General features: G+C 31.6%; 4 protein-coding genes across 13 annotated transcripts in view; 1 reads left to right on the top strand and 3 right to left on the bottom strand.

Moving 5' to 3' along the window:
• Positions 1 to 5,865, bottom strand: part of LOC115239033 (facilitated trehalose transporter Tret1-like) — a 7,010-nt gene extending 1,145 nt beyond the window's left edge. Inside the window, exons 1-3 of the mRNA XM_029813334.1 lie at positions 5,226 to 5,865; positions 3,939 to 4,207; positions 189 to 613 (exon numbers count right to left, since the gene is read on the bottom strand). Of these exons, the coding sequence (XP_029669194.1) occupies positions 189 to 613; positions 3,939 to 4,207; positions 5,226 to 5,256 (725 nt within the window). The 5' untranslated portion in view covers positions 5,257 to 5,865. The remainder of the gene's footprint in view (positions 1 to 188; positions 614 to 3,938; positions 4,208 to 5,225) is intronic.
• LOC115239032 (facilitated trehalose transporter Tret1-2 homolog) overlaps positions 1 to 8,579 on the bottom strand; it is a 10,286-nt gene extending 1,707 nt beyond the window's left edge. The window contains exons 1-4 of one of the 3 annotated variants that reach the window (XR_003884582.1): positions 8,347 to 8,579; positions 7,171 to 7,442; positions 2,027 to 2,382; positions 674 to 1,672 (exon numbers count right to left, since the gene is read on the bottom strand). Coding sequence is in view for 1 of the 3 variants with exons in the window: in XM_029813333.1 (XP_029669193.1) it covers positions 1,045 to 1,672; positions 1,958 to 2,382; positions 7,171 to 7,442; positions 8,347 to 8,377 (1,356 nt within the window). In the remaining 2 variants the exon portion in view is untranslated. Of the gene's footprint in view, positions 1 to 646; positions 1,673 to 1,957; positions 2,383 to 7,170; positions 7,443 to 8,346 lie in introns of those variants that run through there. The other 2 variants (XR_003884581.1, XM_029813333.1) reach the window with 2 other exon arrangements.
• A 3,778-nt stretch (positions 8,580 to 12,357) lies between these two features.
• LOC115238993 (ubiquitin carboxyl-terminal hydrolase 35) lies at positions 12,358 to 16,369 on the bottom strand. The gene is made up of 3 exons (XM_029813263.1): positions 14,685 to 16,369; positions 14,299 to 14,522; positions 12,358 to 14,185 (listed from the first exon to the last, which is right to left on the bottom strand). The coding sequence occupies exons 1-3, from the start codon at positions 16,247 to 16,249 to the stop codon at positions 13,248 to 13,250; spliced, it is 2,727 nt and encodes a 908-aa protein (XP_029669123.1). The 5' UTR covers positions 16,250 to 16,369; the 3' UTR covers positions 12,358 to 13,247.
• A 983-nt stretch (positions 16,370 to 17,352) lies between these two features.
• Positions 17,353 to 27,444, top strand: part of LOC115239072 (protein phosphatase 1 regulatory subunit 12B) — a 20,927-nt gene continuing 10,835 nt past the window's right edge. The window contains exons 1-14 of one of the 8 annotated variants that reach the window (XM_029813410.1): positions 17,353 to 18,384; positions 21,640 to 21,770; positions 21,929 to 22,047; positions 22,777 to 22,936; positions 23,162 to 23,306; positions 23,488 to 23,621; positions 23,700 to 23,845; positions 24,109 to 24,240; positions 24,461 to 24,543; positions 24,622 to 24,748; positions 24,831 to 24,930; positions 25,252 to 25,386; positions 26,187 to 26,357; positions 26,847 to 26,978. In XM_029813410.1, coding sequence (XP_029669270.1) covers positions 18,136 to 18,384; positions 21,640 to 21,770; positions 21,929 to 22,047; positions 22,777 to 22,936; positions 23,162 to 23,306; positions 23,488 to 23,621; positions 23,700 to 23,845; positions 24,109 to 24,240; positions 24,461 to 24,543; positions 24,622 to 24,748; positions 24,831 to 24,930; positions 25,252 to 25,386; positions 26,187 to 26,357; positions 26,847 to 26,978 — 1,964 coding nt within the window. In that variant the 5' untranslated portion in view covers positions 17,353 to 18,135. Of the gene's footprint in view, positions 18,385 to 18,407; positions 18,708 to 21,639; positions 21,771 to 21,928; positions 22,048 to 22,776; positions 22,937 to 23,161; positions 23,307 to 23,487; positions 23,622 to 23,699; positions 23,846 to 24,108; positions 24,241 to 24,460; positions 24,544 to 24,621; positions 24,749 to 24,830; positions 24,931 to 25,251; positions 25,387 to 26,186; positions 26,358 to 26,846; positions 26,979 to 27,444 lie in introns of those variants that run through there. The other 7 variants (XM_029813408.1, XM_029813402.1, XM_029813403.1 and 4 more) reach the window with 7 other exon arrangements.

Here is a 27,444-nt window from a genome sequence, read left to right as displayed (position 1 = left end):
TATTCTTATAATATATATATGATTATCATTAGCATAATTGTTCATTGCTTAATGTTTTTGTTTATTTAAAGCTCGAAATAATAGAAAAAATATTTCCACAAAAATTTTTTTATTTGTTTTTATCGAATTCTTCTTCATAGAGCAAATAATTCGTGTACACATCGATAAATTGAAATTTGACATCTCACCTACGATTTCCCGGCACAAATAAAAGTTCTCGAAAACCAGTTTTATTAGCCAAATCAGCTTTCACGGACCGTTCGATATTGTCTATTTCTTCGTAAATATTCTCTTTGCCTCTCAATTGAACAAGCGAATTTATAGCTTTTTGCCTGTTATTGTGGCGCAAAAGATGGTACGGCGTTTCTGGTAGCCAGATGAATGCAACCACAAACAAGCACGGACCCATCAAAGATACGAGGGCGAGGTTTTGCACCGATACAAACGGACCTATCACGTACTCCATTAAAATGCCAAGTTTCACAGCCACTGTTAACATGGATGTCAAATTACCGCGAATATCTGCTGGTGAAATTTCACCCAAATATATCGGTGTTGCTGAATAACCAATGCCCATACCCAGTCCGGATATAAACCTTGATACGTATAGCTCCTGTATAAGAAAAAATTGATAAGAAGATAGTCTGTATATTAAACAAGAAACCAATTAAACCTTTTTTGATCCTATTGTCGAGAGATTTTTATACAAAGAAGCATGCTATTTATCTATCATTCAAAATTTATCAATATAAATATCAAAAAACAAGATCATTATATTATTGCTATCTGATAATATTAATTTTTAAATGTCAGCTAAAGATAAAAAGCTGGTTCTTATACAAATTTAGGAAATACAATATCATTATAATTTTCCAATTGCCAAAACTAAATTTTGTGTATATATTTATGATTAATCTTTCTAAATGCAATTAATGTGGCGAGTCCGATATAAGTCCGATTTTAAAAAGTGCTTTCTCTAATGAACAATTTAAGAATACTACTCGTTGAAAAAAGTTTAACGTGTAAATATTTTATTTACGATTCTCATTGCTTCGATAAGTCTTGCAATTGCTCTTGTATTTGTTCGAACGTCTTGCCTTTGGTTTCAGGTACACAGAGAAATATGAATAAAGCACCAGCGAGACTGCACGCGGTGAATATCCAGAACGGTACGTGTGCGCCAACAATATCGGTAATGATCAAATACAACGTTGACATAACAAAACTCAACAAACTGATAAGTACTAAAAAAATCGTGCTGCCGAGAGCCTTCACATTTATGGGATACATTTCGCTGAGCAAGGTGAACGGTACCGAGGCTAGGCCCAAAGCATACATGATTGTATACATCATCACACTTGTGGCGAGCAACCAAACTAGATGGTTGGTATTTATATGATTGTATTGCAGATTGAAATATATCGCGACTATAGCGGTCGAACAGCCCGAACCGATTGCGGAGATGATCAGCAGCGACTTCCTACCGAAGTGATCAGTGATAAACATAGAAATAATGGAAAATATAACTTGTATGACGCCCAGTATCATGGTCAGATACTTGCTCTCCAGATTACTATTCGCCTGATCGAAAATGATATCAGCATACTGCAACATTGTTTGAAAACCGGACATTTGTTGAATTACGCCCAGGCACGATATTATTATTAGAGCCCTGTAAAATCAAGATTATTAATCAAACTCGGCCGAAATAATAGCTTTGATGTTATCATTGTAATAATTTCAAATTACTATATCAAAAATCGATTGAAACAAAAATATTTTTGAGAACTATTATATAAAAATACAATTATTTTATATAGAAAAGAATAGATTTCTATATAATTATATATATTATTTGCGAAATTAACTCATACATAGGTGGATATAATAGAAAAGATATTTTTGGAAATTTTTTGTTCATTAATGATTGTGTGTGACGATAAGTTTGACATCTCACCTGCGATTTCCTGGCACGCATAAGAGTTCTCGAAAACTAGCTTTATTAGCTAAATCAACTTTTACAAACCGCTCAATATCATTTGCTTCATTGTGAACATCCTCTTTGCCTCTCAATTGAATGAGAGAGTTTATAGCTTTTTGCTTCTCGTTGTGATGCATCAAATAGTACGGAGATTCCGGTAGCCAGATGAAAGCAAATATAAATAGACACGGTCCAATCAAAGACACGAAGGCGAGATTTTGTACCGATAAAAATGGGCCTATCACGTACATAATTAAATTGCCGATTCTCGTGGCGGCTATTAACATGGATGTCAAATTACCGCGGATGTGCGCTGGTGAAATTTCACCTAAATATATCGGCGTAACTGAAAAAGCGATACCCATAGCCAAACCGGATATAAACCTTGATATATATAGCTCCTGTAAAGAAAAGAAAAAAATAGGAAGATAAAGAGATTGACCGTGCCATTGATTGCCGTCTGTGAATGGCATAAGATGCTTGGATGCTGCGTCAATTTACAATGCATTTATAAACGATACCTAGATAATGATAATGAAGCAATGTACATATATATGTATGTGAGATAACATTGTGTCAGAAATTACTATAGATATGTATATATTTCTTTATTTGAGTATTGTTTAAACGCGGATATCAGATCAGCACAGTGTCTTTGCACAGTGTCCCAGCACAGTGTTTTTTTATCATTCATAGGCAATTATTCTAAGAGTTTATACTATCATTAAAAAAACTGACTTCTTTTGAAGCAGCAGCATGAAGCAGTAACAATTTTTACGAGATTATATTTGTTTTTAAATATATTTAAAAATTGCATATATTTTTTGAGTTTAATTTACAAATTAGTTTTAATCTAAATTTTACATGCAATGGAATTAAATGTTTAGATAAAAAGTACGATGCGCAGGTTAACAATTTTTAAATATTATTTGTTTTATGTATATAGTGGTGTGTGTGTATTTCATATATGTATATTTGGAGATCAACTAATTTTCTAAAAGTTTTTCTTCTCACAATAGAAACTCTTGCAGCAATATATTTAATGATGGATAAGTTATTTGTTATGTTTTATACAGGCGATTATCATTATAGATATATAAGAAGTTTTCGTAAATTTCGTAAAAGAGAGAATTCTATTCTTATATATTTATTTCTTTAAGATAAATAATATACCTGCTGAAATTAACTGCTTTTCTATCATTACTTAGATAAACTGTAATAGATTGTACATATCTGAAGAAACAAGAACAATATATCTATAAAAAAAAATAAATGTAGCAATTAATTATAAAAGAATTTGCACTATATCATAAATCAATACAATTACACTATCATTTTATCGCTGATTTCTAATATATAATATATTGAAACGCTTAATATCATATTAGCTATAGACATATATATTTGTGTATTCATAATTATTTGAATTCAAGAAATCTGTAAAATATAAGTCTTCTCATTTTTTAAAAGTCATCAGATAATAATTCTTTGATAATACGATGATAATATTTCTTCACAATAATTGTAAATATTTTTACTGCAATGTGACCATCGAATGCGAATCACGTACTTCCATAGCTTATCAGACAAAATTTCATTTTCTTCAAAGAGAAGGGAGAATTATCTTTTATAGATAAAATAAATCTTATATATTGGAGATTGTGTGTGTTGGGATTAGAAACTTGATTGTACATTATAGCATCATGAAATATAAACTAGAAGTGGCGCTCTATCTAAACTACTTGTCAAGAAAGAATGTATTATATTAGATCGATAAACGCCAAAGTATACAAGCCAAGCTCTTTTAGCCATTTCAAAATAAAAAGAATCGGGATTATGACTAGTAAAAATTAAATCCCCCAAATCTTAATTTAAAATTTTAAAATGGTTGTATACATATGGTTTTCAAAGAAATATTTTTTTATATATCTTGCGAATATAGAAATCATTAAATTACCCACGGTGACGTTGCAAAAGCTATCATCAACCAGCTGATTATCGAAGGCACGGCCGTAAATAACATGGTATTTTTTCTACCAATGACATTCACCATAAATCCACAAAGAATAGAACCTCCAGCTGCACCGATCATAAGTAAGGATGCCACCCATGAGGCTTCTTTCGTAGTCAAATGAATGGACTTGGCATCATTACCTTCCATCAGTTTAGGCAAGGATGGCGATGTCCAACCCAAAAATTGACCGAGTGACAGCATGCCCAGATTACCTTTCAGGTAAAATAATACGGTTCGAAAGGGATTGATTCATCAACAATGTTGATTTTATAAATAAAATATTCTTTATATATCTGAATTATATATATATATATATATTATCCTTAAAAGACGTCTAAAATACGACTTAAAGACGTTTTATTGTTCCTTAGATATTTATAAGATGTATTTTGGTCTTCTTGTGCTATCTGGGTACGCATGTAGTTGTGCGTATACGTTATCAGTTTAATTTAAATCTCAATATGAGCATTGAGACATTTAAGACTTCATTAATTTATTATATATATTAATTAAATATTATATAGAGTTATATACGTAACAAAAATTAAAAGAAACGTATTTAAAAATTTCTAAAAAGAATATATAATTATATATTGTAAAATATATGTCTAAAGCAGTCTGTATTAGCAATTATTGAATTTTAATTTAAAAATTGGATATAATATGTGCATATAATAATAAGTGCAAAATAAGCTTTTTCTATTATTTGAGAGATCAGCGAATGATAATTGTATAACAGTTTGTTGATAAAATATTTTTTCGATGCCAAATGTGAGCATTCTCATTTCAATATGTACATGAAATGGAAATCGCGTTCATCTAATAAAATTTTATATACTGACGAGAAAGAACCCAGACAGCACATGTCCCTAAAAGACATCTAAAAGACGGTTTAAAGACGTCTTAGTGTCCTTTAGACATCTTTAAGATGTCTTTTGGTCTTCTTGTGCTGTCTGGGAAACTATCCCTTTTATAAATAAATCTTATGAGCTCTATAAAACCTTATCTAGAAGTCTCTTTGTAGATTAGAGAATGGGATGGAATTTAAAATTTAAACTAAATTTTATTTAAAATATTAAAAATATAATATTATTAAAAATAAGAATATTAAATAAATTTGGTTGTAAAAAAAGTAATTTAATCTACTATAAATTTTAGAGATTAATAATGAACAATTTAATCGAAAAAATGTTTATCCATATTTAATTTTATTTCGATATATGTACATACCTGCCATGGCAGCAAGATATACCTTCTTCATTTTCACAGATATTAGTACAAGGCAAGGATTATTTCTGCGTACGAACGCTAAATGATTATAGTAGCAGTTGAAGGAATTTTATCAAAATAAAAGCGGTTTAGATAATAGCATTATATCAGTTTTATCTCGAAGAAAATTTTGATATGTATTTATTATTATCTGACGTTACAAAATTGAATGACTTTTATATGATCTTAATATGAGACAGATTAAATATCTTGTACGATTAAATATCTCGTGTGTGAATAACTGTGTAAAATATGTCAAATATTCTATAATATATATTTTATATATATATCGTAAAAAAGAAACGCGCGAAATCTCTCTTACTGTCTGATTAAGCTCTTTTTATCGCATTATTTAGAAAAATTTATATCACAGTACATTTTATTTCTCTATTATTAAGAACTTATTAGTATGTAAATTGAAGAACAATAATAAGTTAAACAGCAGAATACCAATGCGAGCAAATAGTTTCGTAATGCTTTAGTAGCAAATTTATTATAATTAATATAGAAAATTATATCAATTTTAATAATAATAATATCTGAAAGAAATCCTTGGCGAAAGCTCGCTTGTGGCATTTATTGTTAGACGGACAAGAAGTCCTTTATACCTTACATTGGCTTTTTTAATAAGCACTATATTTTATATTTATATGATATTTAACGTTATTTATAACGTTATTAATTTAATGTTATTTGTATAAAAATATTGACACTAAATGCAGATTAGTTTAAATCTCATTTATATTAAAAATATAATTATATTTTTGTATTTAATCTTGCTTATGTACAAAATTATTCTCTCCTAAATTTCCCTAAGAAAATTTGCTAATTTTATACATTAACTGCATTGTATTACTTTTATACAGTCTTTGCACTTGTTTTCAACAAAACTAATAGAATATAAAGTTTGCTAAATTAATTATTAAAGATTATTTCAAACAAAGTAATTGCAGTGCCAATTATAAATTTAACTTACGATTGGTTTAATTAAAGATAAATAATTTAGGAACTTGCCATAAAAAAAAATCAAAATATAAATATTAATTTCTATTTTTTTATTTCTACATTTGACGAGCCATGCAGTTTCTCCTGTATCTGCTGCAAAGTCTTGCCTTTGGTTTCAGGTACGTAGACAAGCGTGAATAAAGCACCAGCAAGACTGCACGCTGTGAATATCCAGAACGGTATGTGTATGCCGAAATTATAGGCTATGACCAGATATAATTTTGTCACACCAAAAGCCTCGACACCGGCCGAGATAACAGTTACCATGGTGCCGAGAGGCTTAACGTTTGTGGGAAAAAGTTCACCGACCATGGCAGACGGCAGCGCGGACAGACCTACAGAGAACATGATTACGTACATAATCACACCGATAGCAGGCAACCATGTTAGTTTGCTGGTGTCCACATAGACATGTTGCAAATGGAAATATATCGCGACCATAGCAGTCGAACAGGCCGAACCGATTGCGGAGATGATCAGCAGCGATTTTCTGCCGCTGCGATCGGTGATAAACATACAGACGATTGTGCAGATCACTTGTACCGTGCCCAATATCATGGTTAAATATTTGCCTTCTAAATTACTATTCGCCTGCTCAAAAATTAATTCAGCATATTGCTCTATAGCCTGAACGCCGCTCATTTGGTGAATAGTGATGAGAGATATCACCGTGTTAGACATCTTTAAGATGTCTTTTGGTCTTCTTGTGCTGTCTGGGAAACTATCCCTTTTATAAATAAATCTTATGAGCTCTATAAAACCTTATCTAGAAGTCTCTTTGTAGATTAGAGAATGGGATGGAATTTAAAATTTAAACTAAAATTGATGTGTGTATGCCCTCAGGATGCACATACAATATTATTTTCTAGGAAATATATGTACTCGGATAAAATAAACCTACCAATAGTGATGTTGCAAAAGCTATCATCAACCAGCTCATTATCGAGGGTATGACCGTAAATAACATGATGTTTTTTCTGCCGTAGACATCCATCGTGATTGTACAAATAATGGCACCCACGGCTGAACCGAATGTAAGTAAAGATGTTACCCAAGCGGCTTCTTCGGAAATCAGATGTACAGGATATGTTTCATCCTTTCCTTGCATCAATATCGGCAAGGATGGTGATGACCAAGCAAAAAATTGGCCGACTGACAGCATTCCCAGATTTCCTTCCAGGTAAAATAATATTTCAAGTAGATTTTAAGGTTTTTTTAAATTGATATTAATAATGTCAATTTTATAGAAGAAAATATTCCTATCTATGTAAGTTTCATTTATATATATTATAAATATATTATAAAAAAAAAAAATTTGTTTGAAGTTTATATATATGTATAGCAATATATTATATACATATTTTTTTTTTTTAATTTTGATAAAACTTTATATGTGCAGCTATTTAGAAACACATCAATTAGAAAAATAACATAATGAAAGTTGTATTTGAGTATTCTAAGTAATTAAAAGAACGGACAGGCTATACATATAACAGGCTATATACATATGTAATAACTTAACAAATAGTTAGGATAACAACTAAAATGCATAAAAGGCTATGTAATAATTAAATATAAGTTTTGTCAAAAAATTATAAAAAATATTTATTAAAAGAGCTAAACAAAAAAATATGAATGGAACTAAATGTACATTATATACATAATATCATCGTCACATTAATATAGTCTCAAACGAAGCAATAGACATTGACTGTCACAGAGTATCGCGAACCATTATTAACATTAAAACCCATATAAAAATATTTGATATTATAATGATGTGTGATAATGAATAGTTACATATAGTATATATAGCCAGCTTTAAGCAAAAGTTTAGTTATTTAAAAAAGTTTAATAGAAAAGACAATTTATAAACTATTGCAAATTTGTTGTAGTTATGGAATAATATGAATATGTGCATGCAACCGAAAAATTTGTTTCCATGTTTATCCCGATGGATGCGTATAATTACAAAAAAATTATAATAGTAATGCCATTGTGTTGTTGTTAATCTATTATTATTCTATTATTCTTTTATACTAATAATTTTTTGCAACAGAATTATACATATACGTACCCGCTATTGCAGCAAGATATACCTTCTTCATCTTTATACAACACAATCGTTTTCACATGCGAATATTATAATGATCTGGGATGAGCTTTCAACGAATAGCTCTGTTGATGAAATTTTAAATAAAACGATTGAGATAATAGCGTCTTCAGTTTCATCTGAAATATTAAACAATTTTTATATAAATTTCACATTATCGAATGGAATAGAGATTTAACAAACTTTTATATAATCTTAATATAAGAGATTTTATATAAATATTTTATCTTGTGAATGGTTTATTATAATATAATTATTTCATTGCAAGAAATAGATTTCCACAAAACTTTTATTAGCAAAATTTTTAAAACATACATATAGATCTCAAACACATATATATGTATATCTGAATAGTAAAATAATTAGTTTTGAAGATTATATTGATCCGCGAATATCGTTCATGTTATGACGAAACAAAATTTGACATCTTACCTACGATTTCCAGATACACATAAGAGTTCTCGAAAGCCAGAATTATTTGCCATGTCAACTTTTATGGTCTGCTCGATATCATCTGCCTCCTTATAAACATCGTCTTTGTTTCTCAATTGAACGAGAGATTTTATGGCCTTCTGTCTGGCATTGCGGCGCATCAAATAATACGGAGATTCCGGGAGCCAGATGAAAATGACCAAAAACAAGCAAGGCCCCACCAAGGACACGAAGGCAAGATTTCTCACTGAGAGAAACGGACCTATCACGTATTCAAATGTGGTACCAATTTTTGAAATGACTGTGAACATAGATCCCAAAGTACCACGAACGTCTGCCGGTGAAATTTCACCAATATACATTGGCGTGGCCGAATGAGCGAGACCTGTAGATAATCCGGCCAAAAACCTCGATATATACAGCTCCTGGGAATTAGAGAAAAAATGAGAATATTAATGGACAAAATTTGGTTCTCATTCTAGTGTTTTACAAACTCAAGAAGATAATGTTAACTCTTTTAAAATAACTTCATAGATATATTAGATTCCATAAAGTTAAAAATCTCGTATAGATTGGATAAGTTTAGCCTGAAAATCAATTTTAATGTACATATAAACTTTCACTTTGATAGCTTTATATTGTTCAAATGACATATATATATTTATTTATTTGTAAATTGTGTATATAAAACTAAATATAGAAAACTCATAACATACCATACTGCAGAAGAAAAACAGAATTTTAGTTCAAACCGAGGCTTTTCTTTATCATATTATCATGGGAGATTCAAATCATGATGTGCATCTTATTTCTCTGTCACAAAAAATTTTTAGTATAAGAATCATAAAATAATAGCAGATTAACAACAATAGAATGCCAATACAATATAATTTTTTCGCTATGTTCTATAATAAAAAATTTATTATATTAATATTAGATATTTAATCGATACAAAGAATTATATTAATCTTTCAATGAGGGATATTTCATATACAAGTGGTAGTATTAAACATGTTGTACATTTTAATACTAATTGACGTTGACGATATGGAGATCATTTAAAATGTATAATTTAATTATCCCAATATTACATTTAACATTAACTGCACTATTAATATTACAATCTTAATTGTAATGTAGCTGTATTAAGATTATAAATAAAATTTAACATTTCGCAAAATGTTCATTTCAATGTGAATACCGAGATCAAAAAAATTAATATTTTGTCAATATGACGATATAAAATTATCACAGATTTATGATGGTTTTTGAATACTATATATAATATTGTGTGGCATCTCTCTTTATAATTAAAATAAATTATTCAATATGATGATAATAAATTTGTTCTCTTAATTTTTGTAATTTTGGGCGCTATATTCTATAAACGCTAATATAAATACAAACATTGCCACATTTCAAAAAAATATCCAAGAAAAAATAAACTTATGTAATTATATAAGATCATATATAGCCATATGTAATTAAATCCGAAATTTCGGATATAATTAAATCCAAGTTTTGGATATTTATATTAATTATATTAATAATTATATGTGACCATATATGATTGATCTTATATGCATTTTTTCTCAGATAGGCTCTTTATTAATTGAAAAAAATATAACTTTGGAAGTAAATACCGCATCAATAAATAAAAGCACAATGTGTGGCACATTTAGACAAACATTGCATATATTGTAAAAAGACGTATATGATTATACGCATATATACTTGGTTATATTAATTTTGCTTTATAAATTACATCTTTACAGCTAAGTGCATTCAGTATAAGCTCATAAGCACAAACGAAATATAACAATTATAACAATGTCATATCAGATAGTCTGTACTTATTAAATATTAAATACTGTTTTCTCTCTTTCTCTCTCTCATTCTGTGTGTGTGTAATAAAACAACAAATGTACAAAAAACCACAGCCGATTAAGTCGTATTTCTCATTTTCTCTTAATATTTTTGTAACAAGTCTTGGTAACTTTATACAAGCATTCCTCAGACTCCTCAGATACCCTTTAATAAATATTAAAATTCTAAATAGTAAAATTTACGACATAGTATTATAAAATCTGCAATAATTATCGATTTTCTAATTAATGACAATGTCACGATGATGAATCTACTCATTAACATCAACAATATACTGCAGTAACTATTTAATTACTTATAGCTATCGACAGGAATTCACTTTTACAACTCATATGCAGAGTGTGCTACAAAACTCTATCGATATAAACTGTCAAAGATACTATATATCTATTAATAAAATACACGTATCAAGAAAAAAATCTATTGTTTTTGCCGACAGAATTTTGTAACATTCTGTATATATAGAGTGAGGCACTTGTTTTTTATTTGCTCACCCTTAATAACGTTTCTGATTAACATTTCTAATCTAAAAAATAATTCAAACGTGTTATCTCTAAAATATAATCTATTGAAGTTTATATTTAAATCGGGCACGAACTTATGCAATCACCTGATATAATATTATGGAGAGAAATGTTGTATCATTTTAATGATATTCAGTTCTTATATAATTATTTATATTTTAAACATTTTAAAATGTGATTCCAGTGATTTTTCTATAAAACATTTTTCAACAGTATCGCAAATTTTTACAGAAGAAAGGTAAGTCTTCTTATAATACAAAATTAATTTGTTGTTTTCGATTATTATTATTATAGTGTCATAAACAAATTTCAACAATTTTATACAGAGAAATATTTTGCTTTTCATTTCGATTGTGTGTAAGATAATATTTGACAAAATATTTGAAATTAACTATTCTTTTATCGTTATTTATAGTATATAATAATTTTTTAACTTATAAATTACACATATCAAATAAAGTTGATGATTTTATAAAATAAAACGTATATACTAACAATTTTTTTAAAAGTTTTTCGTAAATAATATATCGTCACATTTATGTGCACATTATTAGTATAAATCGAGAAAAAAATAATATTAAATTTTTATTGAATTGTTTGAAATCTTCTAAATTATGTTATATATATAATGGAAAATAATATTAGAAATTGAAATTCATAAAGTTATATATAAAATATTTAAAATAAATAAATTATAGTTAATATATGTATATGTTTAATAAATGTTATGTTTATAAAATTGTAAAACTGAATACAGGCTATCTGAAAAATAGATTTTATCGAGAGATATTATTTCTATAATCATCGGATAATAATTAGATAAATAATATTTTTATACAATAAATATGAGTATGTGATATGGTCTTTGCATGCAAATCATTTATCTGCAGAAAGAAATATATATAATTTTCTATAGATATTAGAAATTATTAAAATTGTTAAAGCTTGTTTATAAATAACAGTAAGATAAAATTTAAAATTTGAATTATTAAAAAAAAAAAAAAAAAAAAAAAAATCGGTTTTTTTCGTTCTTCCATCACATATAAGATACTGTAAATAAGATAACTGCTATTTGAATAACCTTCTATGACATGTAACAAATAAATAGCTGCTTTAGCAAAACAAATACAAATATATCTTCAAAATTTACTGCTAGTTAAAAGAGATACATACAATATTGCACTGAGCATATGTGTGACACAAGAAGTAATAGTGGTATTCAGTATATATAATAAAATTTTAGTTGAATCGAAAACATCAAATATTTGCCGAGGGTATAATTGTATTTAAGGGAATATAATTTAATAATGTACACACACACATACATACACATATACGCGCGCGCACAATTAATATGAAGTTTTAGAAAAACAATACGGATAAGATGAAAGCTTAAGATGTATTGGAGAGTATATGCGATATCTTTTTTAGTAACACATAATTTAAAAATCAGTGGATAACACATAAATTTAAAAATCACTGAATAATACATAAATTTAAAAATACAATTAAACACATTTTTTTATATACATTATTAATAATTGGAAAGTAGAAACATTAATTTGTAATAGCCTTAATGCGTTCTTATCTCTCATGTACATAAACGTATCTGCTTGCGTTCGTATAAATATTATTCTCATGTATTCGTTTATATTTTATGTACATACAAATCCGTTTTGCATAGATTCGACTTCTGGATGTTTCCACTTCGCATTCTATTTCGTATAGCTGCCATAACTTTTTTTTTTTCGTAACTATCGTCAAGCTACAGTAGTGTGATGAACATGTACAGTGATGTATATTCCATTTTGTAGATGTAAAATGCAAAATAATACCGATTCTTATAAAAGTTTTCCATAGCGATACGATATGGTGTAGAACCATAATATGCGCCTTTCTAAGATTATTTTGTGATGATTGTAATTCTTTTATCTACACATATATAAAATACTTATTGTTAGAACAGAGTTGTTCACGCAATTGGCAAGACTTGCCATTTTCTCATGTAATATAGAATCTCATTTAATAAAGGAAACGATTCGCTGGGACGTCCATTGCACCGCGACAGCTACTAGGTGGCGGATTATCATCGTCGGAATTATTATGCTGTCTTAAAGATCTTGTTGGAAGTTGGCTACGTTGCGACGTTATCGCTCGGCGTCTCAGCTCCTCTATGTAATCCGTAGTGTCATCCGCTATCAGTTCCTGTATATGTTTACTCAGAGTCGACAATTCGGGTTTGTCATCTTCGTAGATCCCGTCGCGAACTCCCGATTTTTCATAAAACAATATGTAAGGTGTGTCGGGCGGTTTCAAGCTTTTGAAATCTTCGAACGTGGTCTGAGTTACGAAGCTGTCATTAAATTTGTACCAATTCTGCTTAGAATCACAAGCGTACGTGAAATAGTGTCCGTAATCCATACTATACCCAGAATGCACGACAGCGGCGTACAAATGATACGTCTCGGCTGCGGTACACGGTATCGCCGATACCGGCAACCGTATGGTATCGTTATATATCACTTTGTGCCGAAGTTTCGTCCTCAATCGCGTGTCAAAATCGTACCGGAAATGTTTCAACGTCAGAACCAAATGCGCGGGTGCCTGTAGAATTGTAATGATTCTCTGCGCGTCGCACAATTTCGTACATTTGTCGCATCGATACTTGTTCTCTCCCGTTAACTTCTCCGGCGTGAGATAATAGTTGATGAGATCCTGAACAGAAACTTCTTGATTTTCTTGTATCTCTTCAGGAAAACACAATTGCAGATCGCGAAATTTGTCCGTATTACGAGAACTAGTGTCACATTGTGCGCATTGGTATGTGATTTGACACTCCCCACCCAGTACTCTATGAACAAGCGACGTATATGTGCCCGTTTCTTCACCACCCACGGATTGTATACCGCTGTCCGTCGAATCTGAATGAGAATCGCTGAGACGCTGTCCTAGCTCTTCACCTGTTACAAAAACATTAAAAATATTTAAATTATAAATAAAATAGGATATAAATATAAATAGAAAAATCGAGAGATGCACAAAACGTAATCTATTTGTATATAAAAATACACACCTCGTGTAAAGTCCGCCAATGATTGCGTTTTCCGTTGCAACGCCAAACCTTCCGTTAGGTCTTCTTCAGTTGTCCAACGCTTAATACCTTTTGTTGATTCTATTGGCAACGTTACATTATCTTCTTGTTTTTCGGCCTTGCATTTCAGAGTTGCCGTATTATCATTTCCTCCACAGTTTGTATTAGCAGATTTTTCTTGCTCATGCAAAACATCCAACAGATGACTGCAAAAAGAAACAATTTTATTAATTGTAATAAAATTGTATTTAATGATAATCTCTAGATTTTTATTTGCCATTGTGTGTACAGAAATGGCAAATAAAATTTTTTTTTACTACATGTATTAAAGGGTAAAAAAAATATAAACAAAAAAATAGTATATTAACCAGAGAAATTCTGAACTGTCTTGCTGCTGTCCAGGTAAAAAATATGTAGGTCGTGAAGCTCGTAATACTTCAGTAGGCGCCAAGCATATTCTTTTAGAGTATAATAATAATGCAAACAAATTTTGCAGTCTCTCCAGCAAGGGCGTTTTTCCTGCTTCATTTAAAGGATGATAATTCAATACTTCTTGGCAAAATTGTCTAGTCATTAATAAGGCTTGCAGCACACTATTCATATAGCAAGTATTTCCGAGATTGGAGAGTCCAACTTTTCCAGACAATGGCCTTTCTGGTTCCACGATTGGTTCAAACTCTTTTGTTTCATCTATCCATACCGGCTCCCTATAAAGCTCTCTGACAACTTGCATCCGTGGTGATACAGGGTAAGGATAATTCTCTGCACTTCCACATGCCGGTATACAAGTCGAAAATCTTTTACTATATACTTTCATAATGTCGACTAAATTCTGTATACATTCCTTACTGGAATCCGAATCTTCTTTCATCAAATCTTTTATCAATGCTGGTATCCTTCTAACTATACTTTGAACAACTGACAACGAGCTTTGTCTTTTTAAAATGTAAAATATAATATTGGAAGCATTCTGGCGAATTATTGGTATCAGTAATACTTTGCACATTAACATTACTATATCTACCGAGGATTCTGTAAGCTCAAGAAGAGTGGAATATTTGTGTTGTTTCTCCAAACCACGTATAAACTCCATTATCCAAACGCTAAGTCGATCTTCACGCCATTGTGGAAGCCAATTGCATAAAACTTTTAAGGCCTGCACTAACTGATGATCAGAGTGAGATTGGGACAAAATCCAATCTACTGCCTGCGGTATAACGGAAGATTCTACCAACTGCAATATAGCAGCAAGGCCTGGACCTGGCTCTTGCTTTCTGTTTGTATCCGAAATGATATTGTATAAGGTTTGAAGACAAGTAAACATTAGAATGTCACGTTCTCCGTTCTTTGTGTTCGAGCATAGTATTTTGAGAAAATGCTGAATCTTGGTAGTGTTGTCGTAGAAATCTAAAATTTTTTTCGGCTCCAAGGGCATTTGGAAGGAAGACAGGCTCATGACTATCGCTTCGCAGAGTTTTGTGTGATTCGCCGATTTGGGCAGGTACACTCTGTTATTCAACAATGTGTTCAGAAGCTCGGTCAATCGCGACATGTCACCGATGTCAGTCTTTCGCAGCAGCACGGCAACATCGTTGGAAATTGGATTGACGTTGAAACGTTTCTCAACTATATACGTCGACATCCACACCAAGATTTTCGGCATCTCCGACACGTTGTGTACGTGACTCCTGAGAATATCCCTCAGCATATCCTCGCAATCGATCAGCTGGCTGAGTTCTCGACTGTCCAGTTTCAGATTCTCCAGCATCAGCCAGCCGTCGTTGATGGCCGCGTTGTTTCCCGATACTATTAATTTCAAACATCGTCCGATGCCGTTCTTCAAGACGTGCTCGGTATCCATCTCGTCGTCCGGACGCGCTCGAATTTCGCTACGACTTATCCTTAGTTTAGGATCAACAACGGGAATTACCATTAACCTTCAATCGATGATGATTCGCGTGAAAATCAAAATGATTTCATGTCGGTGAAAAAGTATGAAGGAAGAAAAAAAAAATAGGAAGTACTCAGCGCCATAAATCACATATGTCATTCGAGATGATCCTTTAATGAAAAAAAGATGCGGCATAATGGAGGCTTCACACATATTCATACATCTCATATGTTCGATATCCAATAAAAGAATTTGTTTTCTAGGGACGAAAATGTCGTTAGACTCGGCGTTTTCTATTGGATCTAGTGAGATTCTAGTGTGATCTTTCATTAGCGCAAACAATAGGACGATATTTATATAAATATATACATTCATATAAATATAAAAATAAATAAATAGAAATATATATATATTTATATGAATCAATGTCCACGAATCGTGATACTGTGTCCTGAAGAGGATCCAGTAAAGAAGGAAGAAGTCCCTGTCTTTCAGGGACACGATCGATCGGGTTGGCAACGATGCGAGTCGAGTTTCGAGCTCGAAGCTCGTTCGGCGCGAGAGAGGAGCGGCCAGGAATAGCAGAGAGTACGCGAGTCTAGCCGTTCCGTTAAATGAGTGCCTGGCAGAGGAGGTGTTCGACTGAAGGCGACCCTATCGTACGTACGACCGCTCCCTCCGGTAACTCGTCAAGACTCCGAGACTCGACAATAAGATTTGGACGCGGGAATACGGCCGCGCTGATCTCTTATATATATGGAGCGGGCTGACGGGAAACGCCTGTTTCACGTGCCGAATCGCGCGCAGTGAACGCGAGTGTGTGCGTGTTACATAGTGGAGTCGTCGTCGCCGCCGTCGTCGTCGTCGTCGTCGTCGTCGTCGTCGCCGCCGTCGCGTACACGAAGAAGGGCGGCGAGGTGCGAGATACGAAGAGGGGAGCGGTGAAGAGCAAAGAAGAGAAAGATAGATAAGATAGCTAGAAGGAACGAAAGAAAGACAGACAGAGAGAGATATATATATATTTATATGAATCAATGTCCACGAATCGTGATACTGTGTCCTGAAGAGGATCCAGTAAAGAAGGAAGAAGTCCCTGTCTTTCAGGGACACGATCGATCGGGTTGGCAACGATGCGAGTCGAGTTTCGAGCTCGAAGCTCGTTCGGCGCGAGAGAGGAGCGGCCAGGAATAGCAGAGAGTACGCGAGTCTAGCCGTTCCGTTAAATGAGTGCCTGGCAGAGGAGGTGTTCGACTGAAGGCGACCCTATCGTACGTACGACCGCTCCCTCCGGTAACTCGTCAAGACTCCGAGACTCGACAATAAGATTTGGACGCGGGAATACGGCCGCGCTGATCTCTTATATATATGGAGCGGGCTGACGGGAAACGCCTGTTTCACGTGCCGAATCGCGCGCAGTGAACGCGAGTGTGTGCGTGTTACATAGTGGAGTCGTCGTCGCCGCCGTCGTCGTCGTTGTCGTCGTCGTCGTCGCCGCCGTCGCGTACACGAAGAAGGGCGGCGAGGTGCGAGATACGAAGAGGGGAGCGGTGAAGAGCAAAGAAGAGAAAGATAGATAAGATAGCTAGAAGGAACGAAAGAAAGACAGACAGAGAGAGAGAGAGAGAGAGGAAAGACGGACGAGCGAGTGAGAGAGCGAGTAAATGAGTTAGTGACCGTGTGCGTATCGTGCGGTGCGTCCGTTTGCATGTGTGCGCGGCCGCGCGCGTGTGCCAAGCAAGAAGAAGAAGAGGAAGAGGAGGAAGAAGAAGAAGGAGAGAAGCCCGTGGCGCGCGCGACAAGAGAAGCGATTATAGGAAAGCTGCCTGCTGCTGTTGCTGCTGCTTTGCCTTTAAGAGGAGGAGCGCGGTCGAGCGCTCTGACGAGCGCGTCGTGCTTTTGTACCCTCCGCCGTCCTCGCCGTCGGGGCAATGTCTCTCGAGACACGTTCGAGCTCGGCCCTGTTCAAGCGAGCCGAACAGCTCAAGCGCTGGGAACAGTCCGAGACGAATCGCGAGCCCGCGCAGCCGCGTCAAGTCGCGCGCAAGATCAAGTTCTCCGCCGACTGCGTGTTCCTGGCGGCGTGCGCGGCCAGCGACAAGGAGGAGGTCGTGCGTCTACTGCAGAAAGGGGCGGACATCAACACCGGGAATGTTGACGGTCTCACCGCGCTGCACCAGGTAAGGGTGGAGGACCGCGAGGACGCCGCGAGGTGCACGGGTATCTCCGGCATCTCGTCGCTTTTGACAGTTCCCTCGGACGCGCGTCCTGTTTCCTTCGGATGTGTTCCCTTTCTTTCTGTCTCTCACGAGAATGTAACTTTGCAAGATGGCTACAACGAGCTCCAGCTGTCTAATTGGAGTATTGTTCGCGGAGATCCGTCACGTATATATTGACATATATCCATGAGATTGTCAACGAGAAGGATTTGACAAATGGAATACGTAAAACGTAGTTCTCTCGGTTCGATTTGATGTACAAGTATCTCTTTTAGGATCAAGAGGTATAATCATCATGATACGGTGTCTGCTCTCAACTATTAATTACTGTTTCCGTATATTAGTGAGAAGGCAACTTGTGGCAATAATGTATCTTGTATAACGAAAACACGCTAACTTTACTGCAAGATATTTTGATACATTGAGTTACGGTGATTCAAAAGTATCCATGCAATCAGAGTATCAGTAAATCTGAAAATATTTTGCTTTTCTATTTCTCTTTTATCGACTATTTTCTAATACTTTATCTGTGTAATTAATATTTCGTTAATTGAATTCGTGTTTAATTTTGATATGCAATATTATTGAATATGAATTGCCGTTCATTTTGTTTATCTCAACAAAAATTCAAATTTTCTTGTAAAATATGATTTATTTATTACATTATATACATTTAACCATTTATATTATATTAATTTGTACTAAAATTTCGTGATACTAAATTCTGTGAGACTTTAAAATTCATGTCATTTTATTTTGAATATAAAAATCATTAAATTATTGAAATCAGATTAAAATGATGAAATCTTAAACATAACTATATATTTCAGAAAAATTCGTTAAGCTTTATCTCACACAGAAACATCTCTATTCATTTCCTCTAAAAGTCTACTTAATTATATTCAAAGAGATATATCATGTAAATTCTTTAGAAAATCTTTATTTTTTTGCATTTTCAAATTATCTGACAAGATACCTGCAGTTCTTAAGTAATTTTTTAAGTTAAAAACTTAATTTTATGGCTGTTAAGAAACTTTATTGTTTATATTGTTTATGTGTGATTTTTATTATTGTTTTTATTCTATTCTATTATTTTTATGATTGTTTATGAGATATGTATTTCATAAACCATAATTTGTTTTTCCTTCTATGAAGCATGCCAATGATTGAAAATTTTTATCATGTATGTGTGTTATGCAAATAGTTTTCAACTTATATTTAAAATGTTGGAGTAAAACAATTACTAAGCCCAACATATTTTAATATTACTCTGAAAATTGAATGCATGTTGTACAAATTGTGTATGTAATATTTGGTTATAACACTATTAATAATTTATAATTCTAACTTTACATTTATTTAATAATTTATTTAATAAAAGTTTTTAATTATATATCAGCAATTATTTATCAGCATTTGGCTTTAAATATTTTAAAGAAAATAAATTCTAATTATTTTATTATTAGATTATCTATACAATTATATATATAATATAGATAATTAATGTTAAGAATTATGAAAAAATTTTGACAAATTAAGTTTTAAGGATTTCTATATCGGTAATAAAGCCTCTATCTATTAATTTTATGCTTAACTCTTTTATAAAAAAAAAAAATAAATAAATAATTTTATATATGTTGATTTTTAAAGAATTTGTAATTCTAATGTAGCTCTCTGACAACGTACTGTATAGAGTTATTTTCTTGCCACACTGGCAACGATTTTTTTCGCGAGTAGTAAGCTTTTATGAGCAGCCTATTTCTGGGTGTTTCTAAAAGCTGGCACAACTGGGCAATCCGGGACAGCTTGTACATACATGCCGTAACGGTTATTACAGTATCTAGGTAATTAATGTGGATTCATTAACGAGAAGGCCGAAACAGAATTTCTAATGCAAAAAGAATAATCATACCATAAGTCGAGGAAAAAGTAATTATATCAATAAGAAAATTTTTGGGGAATATTGTATTTTTATGTTAAAATAATAATTTAATTTTTAAAACGATTGTAAAATTACAGAACAAAATGACACAAAAGATTACAATATTTGATATACTTTGTAGAATTAAATTTTTTAAATTTAAATTTGTTTTATATTTTTTCTAAGTAATATATTTTTAATACCATATTTGCCAATTCAATTAATTAACAATTATAACGATTTCAGTGAAAGCTAAAAAAATATAATGATTAATATAATGATATTAATATGAAGATATATATTATATCGAAAAACTTATTTTCTCAGCTTTTCAAACTTTATTCTGAAATTGTTATAATTATTAATTATATATATGAATTGGTAAATTCATTAGCATTATGGTAAATTCATTGGTATTAAAAATATATAATTATATATTATATGATAATAATAATGATCGGAAGTCATTTGAATCTTATTCAATGGAACTACATTTTCCATAATGTGAAACGATATTTATGGCCGTTATTTAAGTAAGGAGGAAGTTAAGGTATTTCATGGATTTGCGAAAATAGAATGTGAAAATACATCAGGCATCAAATGCTATTTATAGCTCTCTGTTAGAAGTCGCAGGCTGCAGCATCTGTGTTCAGTTTAAATCCTCTGTGTCTAGCAATGTGTTGTAATATGTACCTACTTTTTTTTTCGCTTCCGTAATATATTGAAACTGCAGGAATTTGCACACATTGATGCGAAGAATGATTCACGAAAATATATTTTACTATATGCACATTTAATCTAATATAAAAAGATCTAATTGTTAACAAAGATAACAATTAGACAAATATAATTAAGTATATTTTTGTAATAAGTATTTTATTTCTATATTTTATTCCATGATTCTGTAAACTTAGAACTATGCTGACAAATTTAATATTCTATAATATCTTTTTATGAATTTTATGATCTAAATTTGTCATATCTCTTATGGCTAAATGTTCCATCATATATTGCCATGCAATTGTGTAATGTTTGCGATTAAGAAAGTAATAATGTAATCAAAAATCTAACATTGTATTTGTAACATTACGTCGATTCAAATCTTGGATCGCGACCAGATCGAGCAAAATCGGCAGTCCCGATGCCGGGATCTCGAAATACATCTTGCTAATCGTGCACGCTTTTCATCTTTCTCGTTTGACTCGTATATACCCATGCATATCAATATATAATCAGCACATATCATATTCCTATTATATTCGCATTATATTATTGTAACCGTTATGTATAATTAGGCCTGCATCGATGATGATCTGGATATGGTGGAATTTTTGGTGGAGCAAGGAGCGGATATCAATCGCGGAGATAATGAAGGATGGACACCCTTACACGCTACGGCATCTTGTGGATTCATATCTATTGCCAAGTGAGTTAAAAAATTTTTACACAATTATAAAAAAAGATATTTTTCTATATATTTTTTATTTATGAAAGAGTATTTAAGATTATAATCACGTTTATCATATTTATTGTAATAAAGTCAAATTGTAATAAAATGAGAATGTATGCTTTTTTTTTTTACAGATACTTAATAGAACAAGGATGTAATCTGGCAGCAGTTAACAACGATGGTGAACTGGCGCTGGATATTGCAGAAAGCGACGAGATGGAAGACATGCTCCAACAGCATATAAATAAAGCAGGTTTGTATTTATATATGTATATTTGCAAGATGTCTATGAGGCCTAGTGCGTAAAACTTTTAATTATAGATTTCCGAGGAAAATCACAGCTGGAAATCGTAGTACTGAAATATCCGTACTACAGTAATTTAAGCGAGCGATCTATATAAATGCGAATTATATAAATGGCAAAAAATTAATTAATAGCTCTTTTTGTTTCTCTCTATTACTTTCTCTCTATACATTTATAATATATTTATTTTTAGATAAATCTCTACGTCACGCGTGTGTGTATAGGATCAACATCTAAAATACTAAATACTTATCTGAAACTTATTGTCAGTACTCGGCTAAAAATTCGCGCGGTCAGACACAGCAAATCGCATATTGGCAAAGATTCTCTCTTTCATTGACCTCTTTTCGTAATGTTGATATAATTTTACATACAATGCAGAGTACCGAAATAGTTTCTTAGGAAATATCTGCTTATACATATATGGTTTAACCATATTTTGCATATTCAAATACTAATTATTCAAATAGAAATATTTGATATCAGATATCTTCCAAGGTGTCGATATTAAAAGCGTTTTTTTCTTATAACACCGTATAGTTAAATTTATACAGTATTTATACGACAAAAATTGAGCTTAAATATATTTTTAATATATCATATTTACTAGATTAAAAAAGATGGTTGAATATGAATTATATAATAAATATATATTATATATATATAATAATTTTGCAGGTATCGATTGTGATCAAGCTAGGAGTGAAGAAGAACAATCAATGCTGAACGATGCGAAAGCTTGGCGGGCAGGTACGCCAGGCAAGGATTCTGTACATCCTAGATCAGGAGCTACTGCACTCCACGTTGCTGCTGCCAAAGGCTACATCAAAGTCATGCAGTAAGACGCTATATCTGAATTGAAATATTATTTAATGTGATATATATTATTTAAAAAATGGCAAAAAAGTGTATACTTTTTATATTGAAAGCATAATGTGTGCAATGCAACAAAACATTAAAATTATTTAAAAAATTCTACAGTTTTTTTTATATGTATAAGAATAGATTTGTATATATGGAATTGAGTTCTTTTTTATTAAGCTTTTTTAATACTTCTGTGCAGCATATTACTACAAGCTCGATGCAATGTTGATGCACAGGACTTTGATGGGTGGACGTCTTTGCATGGTGCGGCACATTGGGGTCAATTGGAAGCTTGCAAACTTCTTGTTGAGAATGGCTGTGATATGGATATGAAAAATTATGTCGTAAGAAAACAAACATTTATAATAATCGTATAGTACAGATTAAATCCAGATTAGTTTAAATTGATTCTAGACTGGTTCTGATCTAGGCTAATCCAATTTAAATCCAAACTGGTTTAGGCTGTTTATAACACATACACAATGTTATTATAAGATATTTTTCTTATTAATATCTTGCTTTTAGGGCCAAACTGCTTTTGATGTTGCTGATGCAGACATCCTTAAAGCTCTTGAAAATCTAAGAGAGCAACAAGCACTCATAATAAAAGAAAATCCACAAACAAATAATAAGAAGCAATTGTCTATACCAAAGAAACGGTGCGCAACAAAATAATCGTAAATAATAGAATGTGAGACATCAGTCTTTTATTTTAATGTATTTGCCTATTATTACAGCGTTTCAACGAGTGCTGATAGTGCAGTAATGGCACAAGAATCTGCGGAGATCTTTGAAGAAGAAACACCAAATAAAGTTAAGAAGGTTGAATTGGAGATTCAATCTGACAAAGAAGATTCCAGCACTAGTACAAACAGCGATGTTGGTAAGTTCCTGTTTGCGTTATATCTTGCGACATACGATCTAATCCGCACGTTTTTTAAAAAAAGGTGGTTACTTTAATAACTATCTACTCTGCAACTTCCATGTTTATCTTTTATGTGAGAAAAGGGAAAAAGAATAATCATGTTTTGCAAACTATTTTCACACAAATTTCTATATATCTCCTATTATCCAATTTTGCGAATCTAATCTTTATATACTGTTAACTGTAATCTGTATTTCTTATAACATTTGCTGCATGGACAGAAGCAACACGTGAAACACACATGGAAGAGAGTGATGGTGAAGGTGAATCTGAGACTAGCTCAGAATCACACTCTTCCACTTTCTCCAATCAATCTGATAAGTCTAACCATGTGACATGTCTTACAGATGACGGTAAGTTTGATCTGTAAGACCGTTCTCTTTTTTCTTTATATAAAACACTTTATGAATTATATTGCTTACTATTATATATTGCATGTATTCAGATTTTTATATTGGTATATATTAAACAAAATACTGGATTTTGGTTATTGTTTCACAGAGAGTCAGAGACTTCAAATATTTCTTTTCTCTAAAACTAATAGTGTAATAATTTTAATCAATTGTTTTACAGAGAAGAAAAATAGAGTAAACAAAGATGAAACTGCACTCCATAGTCCAATATCTCCGGTCGAAACTAATAAAGTTCCTAATCAGGTATAGTATTAATTGCTTTAATGAATCGTTAATTCTATGTTCTATTGAATAATTTTTTACTTTGTTCTCTCTTCTAAGGCTCCAATATTGCCACCAAAACAACAGACTGATAATAATGAGGAAGGTGTAGTACCATCTTGGAGACGTTCAGGTTCCTTTCGAAATAAAATGCAAAGTACTGAAACTACTAATTCTGTATCTACAAGTAAGCTCATATATTTCAATTACATTTCTCAATTTTTAAATTGAGCTTCTCTACTAATCATGCATGTGTAATCATTTTTCAGAACTCGAAGATAAGGATAACAATCATAAGGTACCAAATAAAGTTAGTGGAGAGCCCGATGTGGTGTTAAGAAGAACACATAGTTTTGAAACAGATGAAAAGTGAGTATAATTAAGTCCTTTGCTTAGCGCAGTAATAGTCATTATTATTATTATTTAATATTACACAAATCTGCAGCTTCATATTTGTACAAATATCGAGTGTTTTTCTTTTCTTTTTTTTTTTTTGTTTGTTAATATATAGCAGATATTTAATGCTATTAACAGCTGTGCTACGTTCCAACTAAGATATTGTATTATATGCATATTCCATGTGGCTGCATCTTAATTGCGAATCTTAGTGTCTCTTTGTAATGTATGTCCCTATACTATCATGATAATTAGTGTAGAGATATGCATGGCACGGTAATGCATGTGATGCAGGTTTTATGAGCAGTATTTGGCATTACGTGCTCGCATCAAGGCGTTCTCGTGCCCTACCCTCCATCGCTGCAATGCAACTGCTACTACTCACACCAATGCTACGACTCGTTCTGCATCTCTACGCGAAACACACAGGTATATGCCGCATGCTTCTAATCAATGTGTACAGCTTTTAGTTTCACAATACAAATTGTAATTGTGTTAATTTTATATTTCAAATTGTTCATACAATTATCCTGTATAATATATAAAACGTTGCAATGCATCATCGTTATATTATATCATTTTATTATTTAAAAGTGTGTGTAAGTCTTTAAAAGATGCGGTTTTAATATTTGTTTTATACATTGTAAATATGGAATGGGCTTTTAGTGTGGCTTGCTATTTATTATCTTAGAGCTTAAAACTTTAAAATGCTTTAATTTAAAACAATAGTATTGATCGAATGAAAGTCTTAACTCTTAACATATTTTGAACAATTTATTTATAAGAACTTACATGTATATATAAGTTTCATAGGATTAATTTTCTTTAATATTACACTTATAAACCTATCAGGATTAAAGTAAATATGACAAAATAACTCATATAAAAAAACAGAAATTGGAAATTTTATATACTTTCATCTTTTTGAGAAATAAATCTTAAAATATATATTTATCAAAGGATTCAAAATTTTTTGTGGGATATAAAAATTATTTCACTTTTAGTCATGAAAAAATGAATAAATAAGAAGATATTCTTATTTTTAGTGTGTGCTTTTGTGAATTTTATTTTAATATATTTGCTGATACTATATAATATGTTCATCATTAAAATATATGCTATCATTAATATATTATTACATATTATTATGTATTATTATATTATGTATTTAATAGTTTATTATTACACATTATTTCTTTTTAATTATTTATTTTATTCTTACACTCTAGAAAAAAAGATGTGAAATTAAATTTGGAATTGTCAAGACTGCCACAAGGAAGCAATACACTTTCACCAACATCCGCATCTAAAACATTGACCTCGAGTCTATTGTCATCCATCACAACAACTACCACTGCCACTACAACAACAAGTCCAATTCCAGTTAATCAAATTCGCAGGTAAATAAATTTTTGTACTAGATATATATAAATATATTCTATAAATCTCTAAGTGTATATTTTTAATTTATTTTATATTTCTTAATTTATTTTATAAGAGATTGCAAATGGATTGCAGTATTTTATGAACTGTGTAAAATACTTGGTTGTAAAATTTTTAATTTTCTTTCTACTAATCGCCAAGTATTTGATTAATATAATGGATTATTTTTTTCATAATATTTTCAATTTTTTACATATAAAGTAAATATTCCATAATACTGTATGTTTATAGTGCTTGATATGTCTTAAAGTTATAAAAATTTCAAGTATATATGTATATTTTTTGCCACATAATTTTGATATATAAAATTTTGGGTATTTCCAAAGCGCGTACGAGTTCTAAACATTAATTTACAATATCAGAATACATTATTACATGCACATAATTGACATCTATATTTTTACATTTTGTATTGTGCATTATATAATATGAATGTGGCTGAATAGTGTTCAACCAATGGAAGCTGCATCTACAGTTGTATCAAATACAAATAATGCAGTAACAACTGCTCCTGGAACTCCCACTACACCAGGCGGGAGCAAGCTAAGTCCAGGAAATATCTTCAAGAATTTCTTCAAGTGGGTACTCACTCTCCTCGGAAGATTCTGCTGAAATATGACTTTGCATATATATATATATATATATATCTTCAGATGTTTACGTGTAATTTATGTTAATTTGCTGGCAGTAGCATGAAATTTTGCTTTTGCAGTGTGATTATTTCTTTTATTTGCATATTAATCGTTCTATATTTGAATTTTACGATAGTTATCTCATTCACAAGCAATCACACATCTGAATTCACCAATTACCGAAATGTTACACGATTATAGTCGACAAATTGACATACTGCTACATATAAATACACTTTATTCGATTTTTGTATTGCTAAATATATAAATTTGTAGATGCACTGTGATACTCGCATAAATCCACTACGACACAAAGCTCCATTGATATTCTGTGAAAATTATTTATTGGAACAACTTTTTTTATTGTGTGTGTGTGTGTGTGTGTGTGTATGTGTGTGTGTGTGTGTGTGTG

Source organism: Formica exsecta, unplaced genomic scaffold, assembly GCF_003651465.1.
Source record: "Formica exsecta isolate Colony F162 unplaced genomic scaffold, ASM365146v1 scaffold363, whole genome shotgun sequence".
NCBI classification, from domain to species: domain Eukaryota; kingdom Metazoa; phylum Arthropoda; class Insecta; order Hymenoptera; family Formicidae; genus Formica; species Formica exsecta.
Note: the sequence above shows the minus strand (reverse complement) of the source record. Positions and strands in the feature narration are given on the sequence as shown.